The sequence below is a fragment of the Melanerpes formicivorus genome, unplaced genomic scaffold (assembly GCF_026170545.1).
Source record: "Melanerpes formicivorus ecotype bairdi unplaced genomic scaffold, bMelFor1.0.p_v2 SCAF_1, whole genome shotgun sequence".
NCBI lineage: Eukaryota > Metazoa > Chordata > Aves > Piciformes > Picidae > Melanerpes > Melanerpes formicivorus.
This window is the reverse complement of record NW_027142353.1, coordinates 33,566,781-33,589,784: the sequence shown is the minus strand read 5'-3', so window position 1 is coordinate 33,589,784 and position 23,004 is coordinate 33,566,781. Positions and strand designations below refer to the sequence as shown.

The 23,004-nt window shown below is 46.2% G+C and overlaps 1 protein-coding gene across 3 annotated transcripts in view; it reads left to right on the top strand.

The window, feature by feature from the left end:
• Positions 1-11,387: 11,387 nt before the first annotated feature.
• LRRC32 (leucine rich repeat containing 32) overlaps positions 11,388-23,004 on the top strand; it is a 28,011-nt gene continuing 16,394 nt past the window's right edge. The window contains exons 1-2 of one of the 3 annotated variants that reach the window (XM_068139462.1): positions 11,388-11,739; positions 22,332-22,422. In XM_068139462.1, the coding sequence (XP_067995563.1) occupies positions 22,336-22,422 (87 nt within the window). In that variant the 5' untranslated portion in view covers positions 11,388-11,739; positions 22,332-22,335. The other 2 variants (XM_068139471.1, XM_068139454.1) reach the window with 2 other exon arrangements.

Below are 23,004 nucleotides of genomic sequence, written 5' to 3'. Positions count from 1 at the left end.
GGAAGATGTCCAGAGAAGGGCCACAAGGGTGATCAGAGGGCTGGAGCACCTCTCCTATAAAGACAGACTGAGAGAGTTGGGGCTGTTCAGTCTGGAGAAGAGAAGGCTCCAAGGAGAGCTTATTGTGGCCTTGCAGTGTCTGAAGGGGGCTACAAGAAAGCTGGGGAGGGACTTTTTAGGGTGTCAGGTAGTGATAGGCCTGGGGGGAATGGAGCAACACTAGAAATGGGTAGATTCAAATTGGATGTTAGGAAGAAGTTCTTCCCCATGAGGATGGTGAGACACTGGCACAGGTTGCCCGTGGAGGTGGTGGAAGCCTCATCCCTGGAGGTTTTTAAGGCCAGGCTGGATGTGGCTCTGAGCAACCTGCTCTGGTGTGAGGTGTCCCTGCCCATGGCAGGGGCATTGGAACTGGATGATCCTTGAGGTCCCTTCCAACCCTGACAATTCTATGATTCTAGGATTCATTATTTTTACTCCATGGGAAAAAAAAAAAAAAAAAAAAAAAAGAGAGAGAGATCCAAAATGCATCACTGAGGGTGGGTGGCAGTTAGGTTATTCCACAAAAGCCAACCCACTGCACAGGAAGCAAAGACATTTTGGAAATACCCCAGAACCCAGCTGTGGACTCTAAAAACAAACAAAAAACCAGAAATGCTTTCAATAAGTGATGCTGTATTGATGTATCAAGGGGCTATGGGAAGGATCAGAGGGTTTAAGGAACATGACAGAAATAGAGCATTTTTAGCTTATTTCTTTCCTCCCTAGGATTATGATTGCAACTTGTTTTTTTTTTCAGTGTTTGTCTGAAAAAAAATCATCATAGAAGGAGCAAAGGGCAGAGTAGATCAAACTTTTAGCCAACTGTGGTGAAATCCTTTTCCACAAAAGCTGACAATTACCTGTTTCATAATTCAGTGGGTAAAAAAAACCTGGCTGGATGGGCAAGTTTAAAGAGTGATGGGGAATGGAGTTAAATCCAGTTGGTGGCCAGTCACAGTTGGTGCTCCCCAGGGCTCAGTACTGGGGTCAGTTCTCTTATACATCTGAACAAGGGGTTAAGTGCACCCTCAGTAAGTTTGCAGGTGGCACAAAATTGGAAGGGAATGTTGATCTGCTTGAGAGTAGGAAGGCTCTGAAGAGGGATCTGAACACACTGGATCATCTGGTTGAAGTCAACTGTATGAGGTTTAACAAAGCCAAGTGCTGGGTCCTGCACTTATAGAATCATAGAATTGTTAGGGTTGGAAGAGACCTCAAGGATCATCCAGAATGGAATGGAATGGAATGGAATGGAATGGAATGGAATAGAATAGAATAGAATAGAATAGAATAGAATAGAATAGAATAGAATAGAATAGACCAGGTTGGAAGAGATCTTCAAGATCATTGTGTCCAACCTATTATCCAATACCACCTAATCAACTAAAAAATGCAACCAAGCACCCTATCAAGTCTCCTTCTGAACACATCCAATGATGGTGACTCCACCACCTCCCTGGGCAGCACATCCCAATGGCCAATCACTCTCTCTGTGTAGAACTTCTTCCTAACCTCCAGCCTAGACCTCCCCTGGCGCAGCTTGAGACTGTGTCCCCTTGTTCTGGTGCTGGTTGCCTGGGAGAAGAAACCAGCCCCCACCTGGCTACAACCTCCCTTCAGGTAGTTGTAGAGAGCAATAAGGTCTCCCCTGAGCCTCCTCTTCTCCAGGCTAAGCAACCCCAGCTCCCTCAGCCTCTCCTCACAGGGCTTGTGTTCCAAGTCCCTCACCAACTTTGTTGCCCTTCTCTGGACACATTCCAGCAGCTCAACATCTTTCTTAAACTGAGGGGCCCAGAACTGTACACAGTACAAGTTCCACAAGTTCCTCAAGTTCCTCAAGTTCAACTCCCTTTTACATTCCCTTACAGTTCTAAGTCTAGTAACTTCCTCCTTCAATTCAGTCACTAGGTTAAGCAGATAGTTGATCTGCAGCTCTCACCTGCTCAAGGCCATTTTGGTTGTGTTTAAATCCCCAGGCATGCCACAGGGTGCCACCATCAGTCAGTAATTACAAAATCTGATTTTTATAAGCATCTGTTAAAGGTCTGTTGCCCTAGAGAATTCTAGAGTTCCCCCACAACCCTTGAGGGCAATCTCCGGCACTGTTGCCAATGTTCTCTTTTTATCTTTACAGTTTCAATTGCTGTTTGTTGTTTCTGCATTGTTGCTCATATTGTTCAAATTGTTACTTGTTCCTGCTGGTGAGAGATCTGTTCCACAACAGAATATTTTGAACCAGTAAATAGGTTTTATTAATATTTTCCGTGGTATTTTTTAATTATTAATTAAGTTATTAATATTTTTATTAATCTTTCCTTCTATTGAACATTAATAGCCTCTTTGTGATCATAGCAAGGTGGTGAAGGGTCTAGAGAACAGGTCTGGTGAGGAGAGGCTGCGGGAACTGGGGTTGTTTAGTCTGGAGAAAAGAAGGCTCAGCAGAGACCTTCATACTCTTTACAGCTCCCTGGAAAGAGGTTGTAGTAAGGTCCAGCTGGTCTCTTCTCCCTAGTATCAAGTGACAGAATGAGTGGAAATGGCCTGAGATTGCACCAGGAGGGGGTTAGGTTGGATATTATGAATTATTTGTTTACATAAAGAGTGGTCAGGTATTGGAACAGGCTGCCCAAGGTAGTAGGGGAGTCACCATCACTGGAGGTGTTCAAAAACTGTGTGGACATGGCACTTCAGGACATGCTTTAATGGTCATGGTAGTATTGAGTTAACAGTTGGATGTGGTGATCTTAGAGGTCTTTTCCAACCAAAATCATTCAATGATTCTATGATTTTATTTTTAGATATAAGGTCTTGGATACATAATGCCAGAAAAGACTCCTTCACAGGATCAGAGAACCACAGAGTCACAGAACCACAGAATCTTAGAATCACAAAATCACAGAACCACAGAAGCACAGAACTACAGAACCACAGAATCACAGAACCACAGAATCTCAGAATCACAGAACCACAGAACCATAGAATCACAGAATCTCAGAATCATAGAACCACAGTACCACAGAATCTCAGAATCACAGAACCAAAGAATCACAGAACCACACAATCTCAGAACCACAGAACCAAATAATAACAGAATCACAGAATCACAGAACCTCAGAACCACAGAATCTCAGAACCACAGAACTACAGAGTCACAGAATGATGGAGGATGGAAGTGACATTTGAAGATCCTCTAGTCCAGCCCTCAGACAGAGCAGGATTACCCAGAGTAAATCACATGCACATGGGTTTTTACTGCTTCCAGAGACGTAACCTCTACAACCTGTCTGAGCAGCCTGTACACTATAGCTTCACTGCAGTAAATCACCACCTACCCAAAGCAAACAGTAAAGAGGTGCATCAGAAGGGCCAAGAAAAATGGGAAAACTGGTGATTTCAGTCATGGGTGATAGCTTAAAGTCATTTTCCCAAGGTCTGAGTCAATGGCAAGGACTGAAAACGCCAGGAGGAGCTACTGATTTTCTTCTTCCTTGTCCCAGCCAAAAGGAAATGAAAGAAAGGAAGAAGAAAGGATGCTGCTTCACACTTTGAACTGAGATCTAAAGAAAGAAACATGATCTTTAACCCTATTAGCACAGTTGACAGAGCCAACTGTTCTGCACCTTGTTTGGCACTACCTGATTCCGAGCTCCTCCTGCTGCAGTGGCATGCAGAGATATGAGAAGCATTTGCAAGAGAAACCACATCAGTCCCATCTGGTTTGCATTTCAAGACAAACCAGATTTGTCACATGGAGCATAGCTTCCTGAACCTGTTGATAAAGATTTGGATATTTCAAACACAGCAAGAAAAACATCCCTGGAGATGTTTGGGTTGGGGTAGACAGAGCCCAGAGACACCTTGAAAAATCTAAGGTGGATCATAGAATCAGCCAGGTTGGAAAAGACCTCAGAGATCATCAAGTCCAACCTATTACCTAATACCTAACACCCCATGACAACTACACCATGGCTCCAAGTGCCACATGAAAGCCTTTTAGAACACCTCCAGGGACAGTGACTCCACCACCTCCCTGGGCAGCACATGCCAATGGCAAATTACTCTTTCTGTGAAGAACTTTCTCCTCACCTCCAGCCTCAACTTCCCTCTGCACATCTTGAGGCTGTGTCCTCTTGTTCTGTCACTGGTTGCCTGGGAGAAGAGACCAACCCCCACCCATCTAAAACCTTCCTCCAGGCCATTGTAAACAGCAATAAGGCCTCCCCTGAGCCTCCTCTTCTCCAGGCTAAAGATTCAGGCTGCCTCCAGCCATCAGAGCCGGCAGGGCAAGTGCAAGACAGAAGGTCTCTGCTCTTATATCTGTCTTCTTGAGATGGTTCATCTGGCAGCTTTGCTTGCAAGTCATACCTCAAAGTTTCGCTAAGAACTGGTGTAAGCCTTAGGCCCACAGCCACTGGAAAGTAAAACCAGAGGATCCCAGGGACACTTTTGGCCTCCCACAATCCAAATACAAATTCCAGTTGCCCCATTTCAACCCCCAAAAATGCTGTGACTCTCTATAGCTCCTGAGATGCACTTTTTGTTGCCATAGAATCATAGAATTGTTTTGGTTGGAAAAGACCTCTAAGATCATCAAGTCTAACCATCAACCTAACACTACCATGGCCGTTAAACCATGTCCCAAAGCATGTCTTGCTGTCTTGCTGTCCCAGAAACTCCTACATAGAATCATAGAATTGTCAGGGTTGGAAAGGACCTCAAGGATCTTCTAGTTCCAACCCCCACCTGACACGAGCAGGGACACCTCACACTACATCAGGTTGCTCAGAGCCACATCCAGCCTGGCCTTAAAAACCTCCAGGGGTGAGGCTTCCACCACCTCCCTGGGCAACCTGTGCCAGTGTCTCACCACCCTCATGCTGAAGAGCTTCTTCCTAACATCCAATCTGAATCTCCCCATTTCTATATTTTTTTCCATTTCCCCCTAGTCTTATCATTACCTGACTTATGGCCATCATTTCCTCCTCACCTGTATTTGTGTTATCTTCTGTGGTTTCTCACTCTGCAGAAGACCCTCATCACCAAAGCCACCTCATCTAGACCCTGTGGTGGGATGTGCTCCTGTTGGGAGGCACAACAATACCTGCCGCTCCAAGTGATGTGCAATGGCCCTCAAGCACCCCACAAATATCTCAAGCAGTGCTTAGGGACAGGCATCCAACCATGAGTGAGAAGAGGAGCCAGGACTATGCCCATCCTGCAAATCACTGCATCATAGCATGGGCATGGTTGAGCCTTAGTCACATCTGCCTCGGTGAATCTGGAGTGGTCCTGGGGAACCAAACATGTTTTTTTCCCCCCAATTTTTGAATTAATTTCACAGATGCTTGTTCCTTGTGTCTGGTTTAGAGCCAGCTAAGGTATAATGGGGCTCTGATCAACCTACTTAGGGATGCTGCTGCTGACTGCAGGGGGGTTGGACTGGATGACCTTTAAAGGTTCCTTCCAATCCAGTGCATTCTATGATTCTGTGTCTCCTCTGCAGCTGCAAGTGGAGCTGTTTGCATCTTCCAATGGCAATGTCTTCGTGGCCCCAAGGCTAGGTGGACCTGAGGAAGGTATCACAGAGCACTAAGCCAGGCCTAGCCCAGGGAGATGCCAAGATGAGCATCTTCCTCAAGTTAACTTAAGACAATGCCTGACATGTGGCAGGTGCCATATGATGAGGCTGAGATGGGACAGGAACCACAGCTGAGCTGATGGCAAGGACAACCAACCCTCTTATCCTACTCACCAACAACATCAACATCAATGCAAGCCAAAATCCCAACCTGTAAAGCATCATCATGCCCCTAACAGCAAATTTCCTTGGCAGGAATAGAAAATTAGTGGCCAGAGCAGAGCTTTTGGGCATCCTGTTCCTCATGTACCTCAGAGCCGGAAGAAATGGAGCACCAATATCAGACTGGGTTGAGTCTGGGGAAATATCACTTCCAGTTAGAGATGAGCATCCTGTTGACATGGTACAACCTCCCTGAGCAGATGGTCAACCTCTAATCTTTTGCAAGAGACTAAAACCTGACAGTTCTTCTTTTCCTGGTTGGTTTCTTTTCCTTTTCCTTCTTTTATTTTTTTTATCTTTAGTGTCATATCTAAAAAGCAACTGGGCTAAAATCAGCAGAAGATGATGATGTAGTGGCAGTGAGATCTTGAAGTACCCTGAGAATGCTGGTTGACAGCAGCTGAACAGGAGCCAGCAGTGTGCCCAGGTGGCACTGAAGGCCAATAGCATCTTGGCCTGGATCAGGAATCATGGGGCCAGCAGGAGCAGGGATGTAATTTTGCCCCTGTACTCAGCACTGGTGAGGACTCAGCTTGAGCACTGTGCAGCTCTGGGCTCCTCACTTCAGGAAGAATATTGAGATGCTGGAGTGGGTCCAGAGGAGAGTGACAAGTTGGGGAAGGGACTGGAGGGAAAGTCTGATGAGGAAAGTCTGAGGGAGTTGCTGGTGTTCAGCCTGGAGAAGAGGAGACTCGGAGGGGACCTTACTGCTCTCTACAACTACCTAAAAGGAAGTTGTAGTAAGGTGGTGGTCAGGCTCTTCTCCCAGGCAACTTGTGACAGGACAAGAGGGCATGCTATAAAGCTGCATCAGGGGGACGTTTAGGTTGGGTATTAGGAAGCAATTCCTCACAGAAAGGCTGATTAGGCACTGGGATGGACTACACGGGGTGGGGGGGGTGGAGCTGCCATCACTACAGGTCTTTAAGAAAAGATTGGATGTGGCACTTGGTGGCATGGTTTAGCGGATGTGGTGGTGTTAGGTCACAGGTTGGACTTGATGATCTCAGAGGTCTTTCCCAGCCTCAATAATTCTGTGATTCTGTGATCTCAGTAACTGTGAATTTTGCTTTCTGTTCATACCCTTCTGCTTATCTCTATGCCAGCCCCATCAACCAAGCCTTTTCATCTCTCCCATGGCAGAGTGAGAATTCCATGAGACTTGGAAAGGCTGAGCCTAAGGTAGGCCATGACCAGTGCTTGACTTTGTGTGACCAGTGCTGACCTGTGGCCCTTTATCTGAAGTGAGATTTCCCTCTTGCCACATCCTGCTGCCCTAATGTGGAGGCATGCAGGTGGTATCAGAAATCATCACAGTATTGGTGTTTGTCAGCAGTTTGGGAAGCATGATGCTACAAGTCTTCAGGGTGTGGTGTCCCTTCTGGTGTCCTCAGGTTCTTTCATGGGATATGCATGGGTACATCAATGCTATCAGATAATCTGGCTCCCCACACTCAACCACACTGAAGTTTAGCTCTCTCCTGGACACCCTTCCCCACCAAACCAGCTTGGGTGTAGTTATGGAGTTTCCTTCAGGGCCTGCATCTGGTTTGGCTGCTTCTGCTCCACATTGTCCTCCTACACTATTCCAAAGGGGTTTGCATAGTGTCCCCACATTATCAAAAGCACTCTGGCAGACATATAACAGTGGAACAGTGACCTCAGGGCTGTGGGGACACCCTCCAGAGCTAGACATCTGAGTGATATTTACTCAGGCATCACCAGTTTTCTCTAGAGAAGGGCCAGGTCTGTGCAGATCAGGCCAGAGGTGACCCCCTGGTAGAGACATCTTTAGTGGGAGAGGTGTGCCTGGAGAAGCATCAGTACTCAAATGTCACTGAGGATCAGCCACAGGGTGACCCAAGATTTCTGCTGCCTGCACACCAGAGATGGAGGCCTAACAGCAGTAGGATTTGTGGGAACAATTCCTTCTGCTTCCATATGAGTCTGAAACTTACTCTCAGAAGACTTCTTATCCTTGCTGCAGGAGGGCATTTTCCTGTTATCTAGCCATGCATCATGTGGAAAATACAATTGGACCCCCATCTCTAAACATCAGCTCCACAACTCTCCTCCAGGTTTGGCTGCTATGACATCAGCTTGGCCTGGCATGGTCACAGGAGAGGATACAGTATGTTCTTGCTCCTCACTGAACTCTCACTGTGGATCAAATAACCTGGGAAAGAACTAAGAGGTGACTTCCAGCTTGAGTACACGTCCATCAGCACATCAGTGCCAAACTTGTGGCAAACCAAGTGGTGCAGCCATATTCACTAGGCATGGTGCCACAAGATGGAGTGATGAAGGATAGTGGACAGCTAGTTTAATCATTGCACAGAGCTGTTGGTGCTACAGAGCTTTTTCAGACCATGCGCTCACTCCTTGGTCCTACCCTGTATACTTGGGACCACCTATATCCCATAACAGTGTTATTCTGAGGACATCAAGAAAGTTTTTGGGTTGCTGTACAAGAGCAAAGTTCTCCATAGGATCTGATTCTGTGGGCAAGACAAGTCATTGAGAAATTGTTCACTAATTTATAAGCCCTGTAATAAATATATATACACAGCTGTACATGTCCTGCAGCAATAAAATCATGAGTGTTTAGAATTGTTAGGGTTGGAAGGGACCTCAAGGATCATCTATTTCTAACCCCCCTGACGTGGGCAGGGATCCCTCACAGTAGATCAGGTTGCTCAGGGCCACATCCAGCCTGGCCTAAAAAACCTCCAGGCATGACACTTCCACCACCTCCCTGGGCAACCTGTGCCAGTGTCTCACCACCCTCATGCTGAAGAACTTCTTCTTGACATCCAATCTGAATCTACCCACTTCTAGTGTTGCTCCATTCCCCCCAGTCTTATCACTCCCTGACACCCTAAAAAGTCCCTCCCCACCTTTCTTGTAGCCCCCTTCAGACACTGCAAGGCCATAATATGGTCTCCTCGGTGCCTTCTCTACTCCATACTGAATAGCCCCAACTCTCTGTCAGACCTCATAGGAGAGGTGCTCCAATCAGAATCAGAATCAGAATGAACTTAGCATTAGGTACATGTCAATATTAAATTTGTTAGTCTTGTTACACACTTACTGCAACAACACAGAATCATTAAGGTTGGAAAAGACCCATAAGATCATCACAGCCAGCCATTAATCCAACTAACCCATGTCCCAAACATGCAAAACATATTTACTGCAATATTTAGTCACAGAATCAAAGAACTGTTCTGGCTGCCAAAGGGCTCTAAGGTCATCAAGTCTAGCCATCAGCCCAACACCACCATGCCCACTAAACCATGTCCAGAAGTGACATGTCCACGCATTTTTTTAGTGCCTCCAGGGATGGTGACTCTACCACCTCCCTGAGCAGCCTGTCTCTATGCCACTCCTGCAGCAAAGAACTTTTTAATAACAGTCATTTTAAACTTTCCCTGCCACAATTTCCTTTCATCCTATCACCTGATACTAAGGAGAGGAGACCAACCCCCACCTCACTCCAACCTCCTCTCAGGTAGTTGTAGAGAGCAATGAGGTCTCCCTTCAGCATCCTCTTCTTCAGACTAAACAATCCCAGTTCCCTCAGCCACTCCTCACAAGATCTGTTCCTCAGGCCCTTCACCGGCCTCATTTCCTTTCTCTGGACATGCTTCAGCAACTCAATGTCCTTCTTGTAATGAACCACATATTTCACATCTGTGGATGTTTTCATCTTGAACCTTTTCATCCCAGGGTACTGCAGATCTGAAGTAACTTGAACTTGCAGGAGGAGGTGTGCTACAGAAAATGTGCAGTAGCCTGTTGCGAAGAGCCAAGGGCTAGGAGGTGGTGTATGTTAAGCAGAATCCACAAAGCTGTGTAGCGCATGGTATAAAAGGACATGGCTTCCATCTGATTTTAATAAGCACATCCAGGAAAGTGAGGCAGAATTGATGCTGTCCAGGAGAAGGCGGTCAGCACCCCAATTTTTGGAAGCAGATCATTTGCCATCATTGCATGTCTTGGTTGAAAGAGGGTGTGTGTGGGTGTGTGTATGGGTGTGTGTGTGTGTGAAACACATAGAATTATAGAATCTTGGAATCTTGGAATCATAGTATCATAGAATGGTCTGGGTGGGAAGGGATCTCCAAAGGTCATCCAGTCAAATCCTCCCTGCAGTCAGCAGGGACATCTCAACTAGATCAGGTTGCCCAGAGCCCTGTCCAGCCTCACCTTGAATATCTCCAGGGATGGGACCCCAACCATCTCCTCAGGCAACCTGTTCCAGTGTTCCACCACCCTCACAGTAAAGAACTTGTTCCTAATCTAATCTAAGTTTCCTCTTCTGTAGTTTGAAGCCATTGCCCCTTGTCTTGTCACTGCAGGCCTTTGTAAACAGTCTCTCTCCATCCTTCCTATAGGCTCCCTTCAGGTACTGGAAGGCTGTTCCTGAGACACCTACACAGGAGCTAGCAAAACCCTATTAGAAAGTGGAACTCTTGCAAACATGGGGAGCCAGTGGACATTTGCCCAGATACCAGAATGCTCCTAAATAGAAGACAGTAGGAACAATTTGCAGGTTTCCTATCAATTTGCACAGAAGCATTGCTTCTGGAATAAAAGGAATTTTCATACCCAAGGAAAAGAAACAGAAGTCCATACCATTGCCCTCTTTAGAAGACATTTACTTTATTACCCATCCAAGCATTAAATTGAATTTATCCTTTCCCCCAAGGGTACATTTTACCATCCCACTGCTGTGCCACAGTGACACACCTGAGTTTCTGGGACACCAAACAAGGTCTGTTTCCCTACTGTGATGCTTCCCCTCTGACTTTCCCTTTTCCCACACACCTTATCTTGCATGGATTTGAAGCTTAGGATTTCCACCCAGCTCATTCCCTGAAACAACATTGTGGAGAGGCTGGTACTGGTCTCTTCGCACAGGTAATTAGTGATAGAACAAGAGGGGATGGCCTCAGGCTGCTACTGGGTAGGTTTAGACTGGACAGTAGGAAAAAAAATTCACAGCAAGAGTGATCAGGCACTGGAATGTGCTGCCCAGGGAGGGGTTAAGTCACTAACCCTGGATGTGTTTCAAGGTGGTTTGGATGTGGTGCCTGGGGATATGGTTTAGGGGCGAACCTTGTGGAGTAGGGTCCCGGGTTAGACTTGGTGATCCTGAGGGTCTTTTCCAACCTGTGGGTCTGTGATTTACCCCAGTCCTGGAGAGAGCTCTGCCCCCAAGAACCTGCAGGTCATAGAATCATAGAATCGAGCAGGTTAGAAAAGACCTCAGAGATCATCAAGTCCGTGGGGTTGAAAACACCACTCACATCTGCAGAGCAGGCAGGGTGAACTTAGCTCAGGGACAGGCACTGTGAACTTCAGAGACAGGCATGGTGATCTTCAGAGGCAAGCACGTGTGCCTGCAGCCTGTGGAGGGGATTTTCTGTGGTATTCACAAGAGTGTTTCATGTGTCAATGCGAGAGGAGGGTAATTACCAGCTGAGAAGCTGCAGGAAACCAGCCAAGGTTGAACAAATGAAATGGAAAATCAAGAGAAGAGCAGAGGACACACACATTTTAAAACTATTACCGAGGTATGCATTCACGTGCTCCTGGGAGCCTGGGAATATATAAGAGCTCATGACTGCAAAGGAACGAATTCAAGGACTGGTCTATGGGGAGTATTTCTGTGTTGTGTTTTTTTTTTCCCTGTGACTTCAAACTTCTCTCAGAGCTCACAGAGTTTTAGTCAGCTGGCATGCAACAGAGGTACGACTTCCCCAAGGAAACTCTTCCTCAGCTTGAGCTGGAAAGGCTGCTGGGAGAGGCTGGGAGGCAGAAGGCTGCAAGCAGAGGCGAAACCTCCTCCTCCTTCTCCTCCACCTCCTCCTCCTCCTCCAGCCACAGAGCAGGTACGTGGAGACGCATGCGAGACCGGGAGCCGGCTGGAAAGTTGAGCTTTGGACTTCAGGAGAGATGGGGAATCTGTGGTGACTTAGAGCTGCAGCCTTTAAAACATAACACAGATGAGGAAGGTACTGTATAAATAAAATATGCTGTGCTTATGTACAGGCTGAGGAAGGGACGAAACACCCTATGTAGATGGGTCTGTGCACACAGCTGTATATTTAATCCATCAGGGACTTGCACTGCAGTGACTTAGAGCCTTTACTTTAAGGAGGCACCAGTTAGTTGATAACAATACAGTTGTCATCTGCCTGCTTTGTTGTAATTCTCAGCGTTTACAGCCGTGGAAGAGGAGGAGATGTCGGTGGGGTGTTGGGGTTTTTTTCTTTCTTCATGGGACTTTAGTCTATTTCTGGTGTTACTGCATTGTAGCAGGAGTGCTGCAGGGATGCGCTGGTTAAACGCTGCTCTCCCACACACCGAGTCCTATCATAGCCTTGGGCAAATCACACAGTGGCTGGGGTGGGATGGACAAAACGCAGCCTGCTCTTCTTACTATCAGCGCTGTCATTGAACTCTCCCTGTTGGAGTATAAGGTGTGAGACGACAGGGTTGGTGTTTTTTTCTACTCTTAGGATGCTGACAGCTTGAATGTCACCTTGGGAGGACTTACTGATAGCATTTTTGCTGCATCTGGATTGTTACCATGAGGAATTCGTCTTTGGGCAGTCTTTGGAAACTCAGTAAAGTTTGAGAAAATCCTGGGTTTTATACAAGTCAAAGATAATGTTCTAAGGCCAAACCCTGTTGTGTTTTTGCTAAAAGTAGAGATAAGTTCCCCTGAAGCAGAAGCCAGAAGTTTGGCTTTCTACAACAGTGGAAATCTCTTGGCTTTGTGTTTTTTGTTTGCTTGTTTGTTTGTTTGTTTTAACTAAGTCATCATTATTTCAAATTCAGCATTATTTTATTACTCTAAAATATTGAAATACTTTAGTTCTCAGTAACAAAACTTCACAAGCAGTCTCCTCTATTTAAAGGAGATGGTTACAACTTAATGATGGTGTCAGTGCTTGGCCTTTCACTAATGCAGTGATGGATGGATTCAAGGGTGGGTATTGGTATCATGTAAGACACATCTATTAGAAAGAGTTTTTCTCACTTCATTTTATCTCCTGTTGGATCATATAAATGGAATCCACCCCTTTCTCACATACTGACTCTACTCTCAGTAACAGAAAAACTGCTGAATTAAAAGCCAATTTTTCTCTCTCTTTTGCTACATTAAAGATGGTGAGGGGAAAAAAAAAAATCTCCTTTAGTTCCTGAATTTGAGTTCCTCCAGGGAAAGCATTTTGTGGTCAGAGAATTTTATCTGTAATGCCAGTGCATGTCACTTTTTGTTGATTGAAGTGTTCTTGTTCTCCTTTTCCCTTCTGCTGTTGCCCCTTTGGCCAGCTCACAAAGTCTCCAGCCTGGTGTCTTTCATGCAGTTCTCATTCACTTCCATTTTCTTTCCTGGAGAGAGGTGAATGAAGTAGGGGAGCTGGCTGAGCCCTTGTGTGTCCAGTTAATAGAAAATGTTCTTTTTGGTGGGGAAATATTGTTGGCCAAACAATAGAGGTGCATGTGGAGAGAGGACAAAGAGAAGAAGGCAGACAGTAGCTTCAAAAGACAGGAGGAAAATCATATTTGGATTAGAGAAGAGTCTGGTTTGATGTGTGGAGTTGGCACCAAAGAAGCAGGAGGCTCCATCAATCTGTGAGAGATCAAGCACAATGCAGGCAACATGAACAAACCCAACCAGTGGAGGCAGCTCCTGGAGATGCTGTAGGGGCTCAGGGGGCTGGATCTGTGCCTCCTCCTCAAAGTTCATGGCTTAGGATGGCATGGGCTGTTTATTTGTTTTGATAGGATTAATATTAATGTTGTCCCCAGCTCCCTGGTGGGATGAATCGCCAGGGAGCTATTCCGGTCGAAAGGGAGCAAGACTCGTCCCACTCCTGCCCCTGAAGTTCAGAGCCACTTTCTAAGGCGGGAGCTTGTTTTGTTTACTTCTCTGGAGAGATTGATTCATGCAGCTCGACACAGGACTCAACCCAAAAGCAGAGCCTTAGAAAGCAGCAACAGCAGCATTATGGATGGACAGACTCCAAAAGGTCTGGAGGTTCAAGACACATAATCGTCAAGGCATATTCTTGTTTATCTGAAACCCTTGGGAACCTGAAGCAGATTATGGACCAGCTCGTGAGAGCCACTGGCTGGGATATGCTTTTCCTTCTTGCTCTGGGCCAGGCTGGGAAGAGGGTTTGGAGAAGTCACCCTCAGCTTTGGGTGATGTTGGGCGAAATTGAGCTGATGTTGGCAGCAACCAAGCAGGCAGTAATTGCTGAGGAGACGACAGGGAAGTCAGGAGGGGTTTGATCTCAGTCAGAGGTGCAAACCCTTTAGTCAACAGTGAAATGGGACAGCCATTGCAATTTTGGGGACAGAAGAGCTTGATCCTCCAAGTCTGACTGATGGAGGTGACTCCAGGAGGAGACCCTTTCTCTGCAGACGTGCACATGCTGCCAAAGCACATGGAATCATAAAACCATAGGGAGGTTTAGGTTGAAAGGGACCTTAGAAACCATCTACTCCAACTGCCTGCTATGGGCAGGAATGCCTCTCACACCATGCTAATGTTTCAACAACATTTCAAGGTGTAAATTGCTGGGTAGCCCAGAGCAGACAAATATTGAGAACAGGAAGTCAGCCAAGGTGCTTCAGAGTCTTTGAAACTTTTTGCTGTCATATTCCCTTTAGGAAAGGGCAAAGACAGTAAGGACAGCACTGCTGGTGTCCTCTAAGGCTGTGGTTTTGATGAAGCAAAGTCCTGAGCAGCAGAATCAGTGCATGCCCTTCCCTCCTGCTTTGGCATTTGTTTCTGTCCAGGCTCTTCTTCACAGTTCAGCTGGCACAGCTGCTTGGCCACTCAGTAAAACAGCTTGAGGAACAGAGCTGGCTTTTTAAAGAGCACAACCAACAAACACCCTGCTATTTTTATCTCTGTGAGTTCAAACTTCCCAAAGTGCTCTGAACACTCAGGTAGAAGAAAATGTGAGGGGGCAACCATCCACAACATTTGCTACTCTTCATTATAGGCAAGATATCTGCATTCCATCTCCAAATCAAATCCAAATATTCTACTCAAACAACACCAACAATAAATTTCTTTTCTTGAAGAGCTTGAGGGAGGGTTGGATTTGATCATAGAATCATAGAATAGTTTGGGTTGGAAGGGACCTTTCAAGGTCATCTAGTCCAACCCTCCCACAGTCAGCAGGGTCATCTGCAACTCGAGCAGGTTGCTCAGAGCCCCAGACAACCTGCACTGGAATGGTTCCAGGGATGGGGCTTCTGCTACCTCTCTGGGTAATCTGGGCCAGGGTCTCACCACCCTCAGGGTAAAACAGTTCTTCCTTCTCTCTAGTCTGAATCTCCCTATTTTAGTTTCAAACCATTCCCCCCCTTGTCCTGTCACAACAGGCCCTGCTAAAAAGTCTGTCCCCAGGTTTCTTATTGTCCCCTTTAGTACTGAAAGACCACAATATGATCTTCCTGGAGTCTTCTCTTTTCCAGGCTGAACAACCCAAACTCTAAGAGGTCTTTTCCAACCAAAATCATTCAGTGATTCTATAAATATTTCAAATTTTCCTTGTGGAAGTGTCTGTGTGTTGCAAGTGCTGCTAACAGTAGGACAAGAGGAAATGGCCTTCAGGTTGCACCAGGGGTTGCTTAGGTTGAACACTGGGGGACATTTCTTACCCAAAGGGTTGTGAAGCCCTGGAACAAGCTGCCCAGAGAAGCTATGGAGTCACCATCCCTGAAGGAATTGTAAAGCCATGTAGATATGGTGGTGAGGGACATGGTTTAGTGGTGGACCTGGCAGTGCTGGGTTCATAGATGGATTTTGTGATCTGCAAGGCCTCTTTCAACCAAAATGATTCTAGGATTCTCCCTCTCAGGAGATATTCAAGACCCATCTGGATGCATTCCTGTGTGATCTGGTATAGGTCATCCTGCTCTGGCAGGATGCTGTGTGATTATTCTATTGCTGATAAGGCAAACTCTACACCAAAAAGGCATTTAAACCTCTACACAGCATAGTGATCCCAGACTTCACCACGGATTTCCTTCTTGCCTTAAGAGGATTGCAGATGGAGGGCTTGACTCTAAGAAGTCTGCCAAAAGAATCAAAGGGAAAACAGCTCTGGAAGCATCTCTCACCAAGGGCAGCTCAAGACACTACACATGTCTGACAAGGAAAGGCTGATTGACCGGGGGCACTTTAGCTTGTAGAAGAGAACACTGAGAGGGAATCTTATCAAAGCTTATCAGTATCAAAAGAGGGCAGGTCAAGAACATGAGGCAAGGTCATCAGGAGGTCAAGAACATCTTTTCAGTGGTGCCCAGTGACAGAACAAGGTGCAACAAGCACAAAGAGGAACAGAGGAGTTTCCACCTAAACATAAGGAAAATCTTCTTTCCTGTGAGGGTGCCAAAGCCCTGGACCAGGCTGCCCAGAGAGGTTGTGGAGTCTACTCTCTGCAGACTTTCACACTCTGCCTGGATGTGATTCTTTGCAGCCTGCTTCAGCAAAGATTTTGGGCTAGATGATCTCCAGAGGTCCCTTCCAACCTTAATCATTCTGTTACTCTGTGAAAACCAGTATGTTGAGAACCTAGTTGAGGAAAGCCTGCCCAGGGTTGTGATAATCTCACTGGCACTGTTCTCCTGAGAGCTAAATAATGAATTTTTTCTATCCATTTCACAAAACTATGCCCTCTCCTGCCCACACAAATGCTGCTGCCTCTTCAAAGCCTTCATGCCTCTCATTTCTGGGTGTATTGCAAAGCAAATGAGATGCTCTTTGGTGCATTATTTCAACCACGGGAAAAATGCGTGGCAGCAGTTCAGGCTTGTGAAACTGGGAGAAAACAATAGGGAGAGATCTTTGTAAAGGTGGATGTTCCAAAAGCAGGACTTAATTAGCAGGAGGGGGGTTGAGGAAAGCAGCAATTAAACATCTACTCCAGCCCTAGAGGGCAGCACAAAATAATAAATAAGAAGATCAACTCGCAGGCAATCTGACATCCTCTCTGCATGACCAAAAAAAAAGCCCTTTTGCAATGGGAAGTTTTCCTAGCAGCTCCAGTAGACTGAGCACTACCTACTCACTGCTCAGGAGCTCATCTGGGTGTTTGGATCCTCCTGAATCTCCCTAATTCCTGCCTTGTGCCATGAAAACCCTTCAAAGCTGGTGTGTTGTAGCTGCCACTGAAGTCTGATCCTGCCAGCAGATTGCTATCCTGTTCTGATCAGTGGGCTCACGGCAAAGAGGTTTTATTCTTTCAGGACAAGTTTCCAGATCCTGGGCTCTTTTTTTTCTTTTCAATCACAGCCATGAATTTGAAACCTTTAATCTTCAAGTGCTGATTTCCTAACCACGCAGAGAATTATTTAGGTGCAGGAGTAGGAAGCTGCAACCCTCCAGGAATGCAACTTGCAGACTCAAAACCCTAAAGTAAACACACCTCCTTGCACCACACTCACAGCCAAACAATGGCATTGGCCCTGATAAGTCATCTATTTCCCTGAGCAAACCCATGGCCTGATCCTGACAGTTCCTCTGGCATAAAATTCCCCCCTCCCGCTTCTTAACGCCTGCCGTGAGCGAGGGTTTCAGGATGTCGCACAGTAGCTGACTCCGTCCGGAGCACAGCGGTGGCTAGGACCCAGCAACAGCCTGGAGACGAGTCCAGAGGAAGACAGGCAACGTAATTTAAAGCAGACACTGTCCCAAATAAGGTTATTTCCCCTCAAAATGCCTTTGTTCTGAAGTTATGGGGAAGCTTTTTGGTGTCCTCCATGGGGGAACGTGAAGCTGAGGAACAATTTCATCGCTGCCGGGACTGAACTGGTTTGGAAGAGCTGGATATGCTTTTTAAAGACATGATCAGCAGTGTCTGGGGATGCCAGAAGCCCTTGAAACAAGGTAAATTGTGAAATATTAACTCTTTTGTAACCCTGAAGGCTCTAACTTAGCAGCAAAGAGCCCTGCGTCAAAAAAAAGGACCAGACCCTAGGTTGTGTTTTGTGTATCCTCTTGCATTTACCCTCTCTTGGGCACAGGAGAAAGTCTCTGCTAATTGTCTAAGCAGCAATAAAAGTGATCTTTGGGGGAAACTGGGAAGGTGCTACTATTGTTAGCTACAAGTAACATCTATGAAGTGGTTTCAGGGTTAATGTTGTAAAGAGAAGTGGAGGAAAGTGTTGTTCTAGAGTAGGAAATGGGCAAAACGGGACCAAATTGTGGATATTTCATGGCTTCAGATGCATCTTGGTGGAAATCACTGCTCTACTCTGCCTGCACCCTCCCATCTGTTAAGTGGATGTGCTGATGTGGTTTGGGTACCATGACTTTTCTATCTGCTAAATAATGTGACCCACTTAATAAGACTCCTTAGGGGTGTTCCTCACTGCAATCGCCTCTATTTTTCAGCTAGGGATGGGGGAGTTTAAAATCCTGTGATGGAAATCTGTGACACTGAATGAAGCTCAGAGCTCAGTCCTGCTCTGAGTTGTGCTGGGATTTTTATTACAGCTGCCAGTGGGAGCAAACTGGCACTGAGCATGGAGCTACTTCAACTCTTGGAAAGCCTTAGAGCACTAAAAACTTCTTTAGGTCAAATTTCTGCTGCTGCTGCCCCCAGACTGGTTTTGTAAGCTGTGATTTGAGACATCAGTGCCAGTGCCAGTGCTCTGACACCTGCCTTGATGTCAGAGAGAAGGGGACATTGTGCTGTGTCATGCTAGGTGTTGCTGAGGAGGCTCTAAATATTGTCCAGGTTAAAAACAGGCAGGGAAAGCTCCTCAGCTGGCCTGGTGAAGTGAAAACCACCTAGGAATGGAATTTCCACAAGCAAGGAAGTTCTGCTGTACCTTGAAGGGGTGACTTAGCCTTCTCTGGACAGAGTCCAGCAGTCTCATGTGCCAATAAACTGCCACTTCCTAGTGCTTCAGAGTTTGACAGCCACCTTAGAAACACCTTGAGGGACAGCATCCTTGCTTACTACAGCAAGACATTAAATCACTCTTCTTTTTTTGTTGTTGTGGTGTTCAAATAGATCAATTTCCTGTTTTCTTCATTAATTTATAATTTAAGAAGTTAAGACCCTGGATTGTGTCAGGTTTATTATTGAAGAAGCAAAGAGATCTTACTTTTGCACTGGCAGTGTAAGCAAAGAAGATATCTCAGAGTGCATGGGATGGAGGATGTCCATCAGGGTGGTGATCTGTCATGGGTAATATCCATGGAGATTTCCCCAGCCTAATTCATTTCATCTAAACAGAATCAGCATCCATCTGAGGGCTCTGAGTAAAGCCTTGCAATCATCAGTGTGTTTGTCACTTCTCTCAGTTCCAGCAAACCATATACCCAAATTATCCCATTTTCTCCTCCATAGAGGAGATATCCACACCTCCAAGCCTGGGGAATGAGGAACAGAGGAGGAATGACAGAGACATTATAGAATCATAGAATTTTTAGGGTTGGAAGTGACCTCAAGGATCATCTATTTCTAACCCCCCTGACATGGGCAGGGATCCCTCACAGTAGATCAGGTTACTCAGGGCCGCATCCAGCCTGACCTTACAAACCTCCAGGGATGAGGCTTCTACTACCTCCCTGGGCAACCTGTTCCAGTGTTTCACCACCCTCATGCTGAAGAATTTCTTCCTAGCATCTAATCTGAATCTACCCATTTCTAATTTTGCTCCATTCCCCCCAAAAAGTCCCTCCCCAGCTTTCTTGTAGCCCGCTTCAGTTACTGTAAGGCCACAATAAGGTCTCCTCGGAGCCTTCTCCTCTCCAGACTGAACAGCCCCAACTCTCTCCATCTGTCTCCATAGGAGAGGTACTCTACTCCTCTGATCATCCTCCTGGCTCTTCTCTGGACACATTCCAGCACCTCCAGATCTTTCTTGTAATAGGGTCTCCAGAACTGGATACAGTACTCCACGTGGGGTCTCACCAGAGCGGAGTAGAGGGAGAGAATCACCTCCCTTGACCTGCTGGCTATTTTAGTTGGTGGTATCAGCAATTCCTTCTTCCACAGGATATTTTCAGCACATTTGGCAAAGGTTACTTAGAAGGATGGAGAATGAACTTCCTTGGTCTTTTTTTAAAGAAGGGGAATAGATTTCTGACCCTGCCGCTGAGCCCCAAAAACAAACTCCAAGTTCTTTCTCCTTGGGAGTGCCAGGTCATCATCCATCACTACTTGTTTCCCTGAACTGGAAGGAATGTGCAGTTTCAAAATAGAGTAGCTGTGGTCCAAGCCTCCCCAGTTTTACTTTTCCTAGTACACAATTCTATTCTATGGGAAGAAGAGGGCTGGGAAACTTCCTATAGTGAACCTACTGGCATCACTATTCAGCAGTTGACATTGCTGCATGCAAGGGTGGCCATCAGCTGATCCCACAAAGAGTGACCAAGTGGAGAGATCCCCACCAGCTGGGAGTGATCCCATCTCTTTTGTTTCCACCTTTCTGATGCTCTGCAGGTGAAATGTGCTGAATAACAAGACACCAATGCTGAATTTTGGTGGCACATATGGATTGGTGTCCCTTTGGACCTTGCCAGAAGCAGACTTGCACTTAAGAGCAGTTCATAGAATCATAGAATGTTAGAGGTTGGAGTCCAACCCCCATGCCAAGGCAGGATCACCTAGGGTAGTCTACACAGGAATGCATCCAGGTGGGTTTTGAAAGTCTCCAGAGAAGGAGACTCCACAACCTCTCTGGGCAGCCTGTTCTAGCTCTAGCTAAGCACTGCTTGGTGGCTTCCAGTTGAGAGTTGGTATGTGTCCCATTGGCTCTGGATGCAGGTAGGACCAGCTCAGATCTGCATGCGAGGAGCCATACAAACACAGAGAGATTTGGTATGTTTGCAGCAGAGGCTGTCACAAAGAAGTGATGTCTGGAGCCTGCATCAGTCCTGACCACAGCCTGTAGCATCCATGTAGAAACAAATCACATGAAGTTTGAGTGCTTTCCCTTGGCGTCATTTGCTTTTGATTGCCATTGCCCAATGACAGCTCTCCCAGTGTTGTTAGCTCCTCTTGCAGTTCTTTCTGTGCTCTTTTCTGGAGTGCTTTCCAAAGAGTTAACCTCTGATGAATCCTTCATTTCACTCTAAGCCATTCCATCTGCTTTTGAATGCATTTTAAAGCCTGCCCATACCTGGGATGGATACAATAGAAAACTGGCATTTGACCAAAAAGTTCTCAGTCCATTCTTCAAACTCTTTATATTAGCTCAACAAATCTAGATGAGCATGCAAAACCTTATAGAAACTCTGGGATAAGAGGAGTGGAAAATGGATGGAAACAGAACCTCTTCCCAGTCCTTGCTGTTTCTGAGTGGCATCTCTGCTCTCGGCTCAAAGAGAGCAACAAAGCTGGTGAGGGGTTTGGTGCACAAGCCTTGTGAGGAGCAGCTGAGGGAGCTGGGGCTGTTTAGCCTCAAGAAGAGAAGACCTTATTGTCATCTCCAACTACCTGAAGGGAGGCTGTTGCCAGGTGGGGGTTGGTCTCTTCTCCCAGGCAACCACAACAGAACAAGAGGACACAGTCTCAAGCTGCAACAGGGGAGGTTTAGGATAGATGTTAGGAAGAAATTCTTCCCAAAAAGAGAGATTGGCCCATGGGAATGTGCTGCCCAGGTTGGTGGTGGAGTCACTGTGACTGGAGGTGTTTAAAAAGAGCCTGGATGGGGCAATTAGTACCATGGTCTAATTGATGAGATGGTGTTGGGTGGTAGGTTGGACTTGATGATCTTGAAGGTCTTTTTCAACCTGGTTAATTCTGTAAATTCTCTAATGATGACTTGGCACCCCAAAACTCCAGCCTAGTTGGAAGCACCTGGAGTTGTCATTAGAAGGGAGAAGGTAACTCAGTCTTCTCCAGCTGCCTTGCTACATGATGTCAGACCTATTTCCCAGCTGGAACATCTGGGCTTCATTGGGTGACCTGGTCAGACATTAGAATAGGCTGGCCAGGGAGGTGGTGCAGTCACCATCCTTGGAGGTGTTCGAAAGACAGGGAGACACAGCACTACAGGATGTGTTTTAATGGCCATGGTGGTTTTAGGTTGATGGTTGGATTCAATGATAGAATCATAGAATCAACTGTTTAGTTGGGAAAAGATCTCTAAGCTCATCAAGTCCAACCTCAAACTTAGAGGTCTTTCCCAACCAAGACAGTCCTATGATTCAATGACCTGGATATCATCTAGGTAGCAGCTGAAATCACAGTGGGACAAGCCCATGAATTGCCTTTGACCTTTCTTTCAAATCCTCATACAAATGTCTCTTTATCCCATCAGACTCAAAGGGATGCACATAGGTAGGTCATGAGTGCTGTAGGTTCAGAGATGGTTTCATTTATTACACTGTACACTTTTTTTCTCCATGCTAGACACTGATCTGGTGCCAGCTTTTGCATGTGTTGGCCACTGTGCCACATGTGAAGTCTAACCATCATTATTTTACCTGCAGAGCCATGAAACTGTACATCATCTTCCTCCTGGCAGTGGTGAACAGAGGGACCTCTGACAATCAACCCACAGAGGGGATGTCCTGTGAAATGGTAAGGTTGTCTCCCTACTCAACCCCCCTGAGATCTTGTATAAGGTTGGGACCTCCTTGCTGCAGGCACTGCACAAAGAGTTGTGGTGTCTGAGAAGGGAAATCCCCCCAAGGAGCAGGCTCTCTGTGGTGGCAGAGGTGAGCTCTGCTGGGTTAGTGGATGCACAGTAGGCTGTTCTCAGGCTATATTCCTTGCTGTAGGGGCAGCACATAAAAGGGTTAAAAGAAATGAAGGGTCACTATCTCCACATTTTTCTAAGGGGGAGCTGGTTAAAAGAAATTTGACCTCATTTCTTTGTGGCTGAGAAAAAGAAGCTAGACCTTAAAACAACTCCTTTATATCAGGCCTGAGCTTTTTATGCTTTAAATAAAGGATCTGCTGTGAAACATATATCCACCAGCCCTTTTGTAATAACAAGGAGCCTGACCTCCTGTGCTCTAACACACCACCTGACTTCTGCTGGAGGCAAAAGAAGTGACAAAGCCTCTTGCTCCACGACAAAAATTTGCTCCTTGAAATTTTCCAAGCACCTGGTGCTATATCCTAAATGTCATTCACAGCTGAACTTTCTCCCTTCCTTAT